This window comes from Amphimedon queenslandica, unplaced genomic scaffold (genome assembly GCF_000090795.2).
Source record: "Amphimedon queenslandica unplaced genomic scaffold, v1.1 AMPQUscaffold_8661_Cont19397, whole genome shotgun sequence".
NCBI classification, from domain to species: Eukaryota; Metazoa; Porifera; class Demospongiae; order Haplosclerida; family Niphatidae; genus Amphimedon; species Amphimedon queenslandica.
Window position 1 is genome coordinate 1 of NW_003551064.1, and position 2,701 is coordinate 2,701.

At 30.7% G+C, this 2,701-nt stretch overlaps 1 protein-coding gene across 3 annotated transcripts; it reads left to right on the forward strand.

Moving 5' to 3' along the window:
• Positions 1 to 25: 25 nt before the first annotated feature.
• LOC105315703 (ras GTPase-activating protein 3-like) lies at positions 26 to 2,700 on the forward strand. Of its 3 annotated transcripts, none has more exons than XM_020007001.1 (9): positions 26 to 137; positions 305 to 566; positions 854 to 952; positions 1,015 to 1,064; positions 1,302 to 1,416; positions 1,581 to 1,655; positions 2,030 to 2,153; positions 2,206 to 2,387; positions 2,603 to 2,700. In XM_020007001.1, exons 2-9 carry the CDS (start codon positions 333 to 335, stop codon positions 2,684 to 2,686), a joined length of 963 nt encoding a protein of 320 aa, XP_019862560.1. In that variant the 5' UTR covers positions 26 to 137; positions 305 to 332; the 3' UTR covers positions 2,687 to 2,700. The 3 variants fall into 3 exon arrangements, with proteins under 3 accessions (XP_019862560.1, XP_011408738.2, XP_019862561.1); XM_011410436.2 differs by having other exon boundaries at positions 2,206 to 2,315; XM_020007002.1 differs by lacking the exon at positions 854 to 952.
• The last annotated feature ends 1 nt before the right edge of the window (position 2,701 follows it).

Consider the following 2,701-nt stretch of genomic DNA (forward strand, 5'->3'; position numbering starts at 1 on the left):
CAGCATGTCTTCTCTCTCTCTCTCTCTCTCTCTCTCTCTCTCTCTTTTATGTTTTGCTGTACATGTTGTATGATTGTGTGTTGTTGTTTTTATTTTTAGTTAGGAAAAGACGACAAAATCAATGATTTTATAATCAGGTAATTGATAACAACAATAATAATAATAATGATAATGATAATACCATGATATTGATGATAATACTTTAATATGATCCAATATTAAACTTCAATTGAAATATTCTCCCAATGACTAACCCACCTACCATTAGTATGTACATGTACATGTGCCCCTTCATGTACTGTAGGATATCACTGTGGCACCAGCAGCAGCTAATGGGGGACGTGTTCTTAGGACAGATACACTTATCACTCTCCTCATTATCACTCACTGGACCACACCCACCTCGCTCCTACCAGGCCTGGTACAGTCTCCGCCCCGGGTCAGAGTACAGTCCGCTAAAGATTGGATCAATGAGATTATTACTAATATACCATGAGGACTATATACTCACATCAACCACTTATCAACCACTACTGAACCTACTAGTGAACTCCATCACTGAACCGGTACGAGTGTATATTCTAATTACAGCAATGTACTGTACATGTATACATGTTATAATTATTAAAGATTTTACTTATCATACATTTACATGTACATGTACATATGTAGATGCATATTTACAGTGTATCCTCTTTATTAAGAATGTTCACGGTACTTTTGTATAGGTTTCTAACTTTGTACCAAAGATTTCAGCTACATGTACATGTACTAGTTGACATGTTGACATGTTTTTGTTGTGACAGTTAATCTTGTTGTTTGTTTGATATTATTTCTATGTCATGTACTGTAGGATTTTCAAGATACCTCATTGTGTATACTGAATGAAGTGAGTAAGGACAGATCAGCAATGGGTCTCTGTATAGTCAATCTATTCCTCCAACTCAATAAAGTATGAAACTAATGGACATGTTTATGTTGATAATGTACATGTACATGTATTTTATCTTTTAGTTTGAGGAGTTAGCTCATAGACTGATTACAGTTGAAGTTACCTCCACCAGGTAATGCTTTATTTATTATTAATTTGTTGTTCCATTTAACGGACAGCACCTAGTGTACCAATTACATTCCTTACTGTATAAAATAACCTCCACATAAAGGACACCTCTGTATAACAGAGATACTTTCTTGTACATAAGTGTCCATTATATAGAGGCTACACTATAATTAATAATCTTTATTTATTTATTTATTTATTTATTAATTTATTTATTTATTTATTTATTTATTTATTCTAGTGATCCTAATACATTGTTTCGTGGTAATTCTGTGGCCAGTAAAGTGATTGATGAGTTTATGAAAGTTGTTGGACAAACTTATCTACACAGGACACTGCAGCCTTGCATTGATGAGGTAATAAATAATAATAATAATAATGATAATAATAATAATAATAATAATGATAATAATAATAATAATAATAATAATAATAATAATAATAATAATAATAATAATAATAATAATAATAATAATAATATTAATGATACATGTACAATGTAATTAATGTTTTAATTTAGATTTTTGAAGTGAAGAGGTCGTGTGAAATTGATCAGTCGAAATTATCTGAAGGAGAAAATATTGACCTTAACATGGTAACTTTGAAATGATTGTATACATGTACATGTACTTATGTTGTATAGAAGGTTTGAGCTAATTCCAATCAAAATTGGATTCTTTACAAATTTTTGAAGTTGCTCCAAAATTGGGTCAAAGTCCCTGTACTATAGTACAGGGTCGTTGGCCGAATTTTGCCAAAAATTAAAAGTTGAGAATTTTTAATTTTTATAATATTTTCAGATACATATACATGTTCTTATGTTGCGTAGAAAGTTTAAGCTGATTCCGATCAAAATTGGATTTTTTACGAATTTTTAAAGTTGCTCCAAAACTTATTTTTGCTAATATTTTAATTACATTTTTTTACAATACATTATTGTATTCATAATTTATTTCTTTCCCTCCATAGACTAATTTATTATTTTTTGTTGAGAAGCTCATGAGTGCCATTACTAGTTCTGCCCGTTCCTGTCCCTCAGTTATGAAGAGAATATTTCATTTATTACGAACACTATCAGTCAAACAATTCCCTGGTGAGACCACACCCAATAACCACGCCCCTTTGTTAACTCCACCTATTTTTAGAGTTTGAAGATGAAGTCCGATTCACATCGATAAGTGGGTTTATCTTCTTAAGGTTTTTTGCTCCGGCCATTTTGAATCCAAAGCTGTTCGGACTACGACCCGAGAATCCAGTCAGTACATGTACACACCGAAATAAAATACATGTACTGTGTAGCAGCTGGTGGAATTTGGAAGGGAAGAAAGTTTAGTGATTTTGGGATTTTAATAACAATTTACCTAACAATTATGTGTTAATGCTCAATGGCTCCCGGACATTAATTTCTGTAATTAAAATACACCAGCAAATCAGCAAAATTTTATACCAGCTATATAGTGTATAATGACAAAAATATTATTATTATTATTATTATTATTATTATTATTATTATTATTATTAATGTTTTTTGTTCCTTTTTAGAATCAGACTGTCTCAAGGACTTTGCTTCTCATTTCTAAAACTATTCAAAATTTAGGAAATGTCGGAGCAAGAGTAAATAAATAAATTAAATTAATTTTT

What these genes read in the sequence shown, in the direction of transcription:
- LOC105315703 (XM_020007001.1), top strand. Translation starts at nt 333, where the DNA reads ATGGGGGACGTGTTCTTAGGACAGATACACTTATCACTCTCCTCATTA. An exon ending in TGAACTCCATCACTGAACCG is followed by an intron (nt 567 to 853) that starts GTACGAGTGTAT and finishes CATGTACTGTAG; the next exon opens with GATTTTCAAGATACCTCATT. An exon ending in AAAATATTGACCTTAACATG is followed by an intron (nt 1,656 to 2,029) that starts GTAACTTTGAAA and finishes TTCCCTCCATAG; the next exon opens with ACTAATTTATTATTTTTTGT.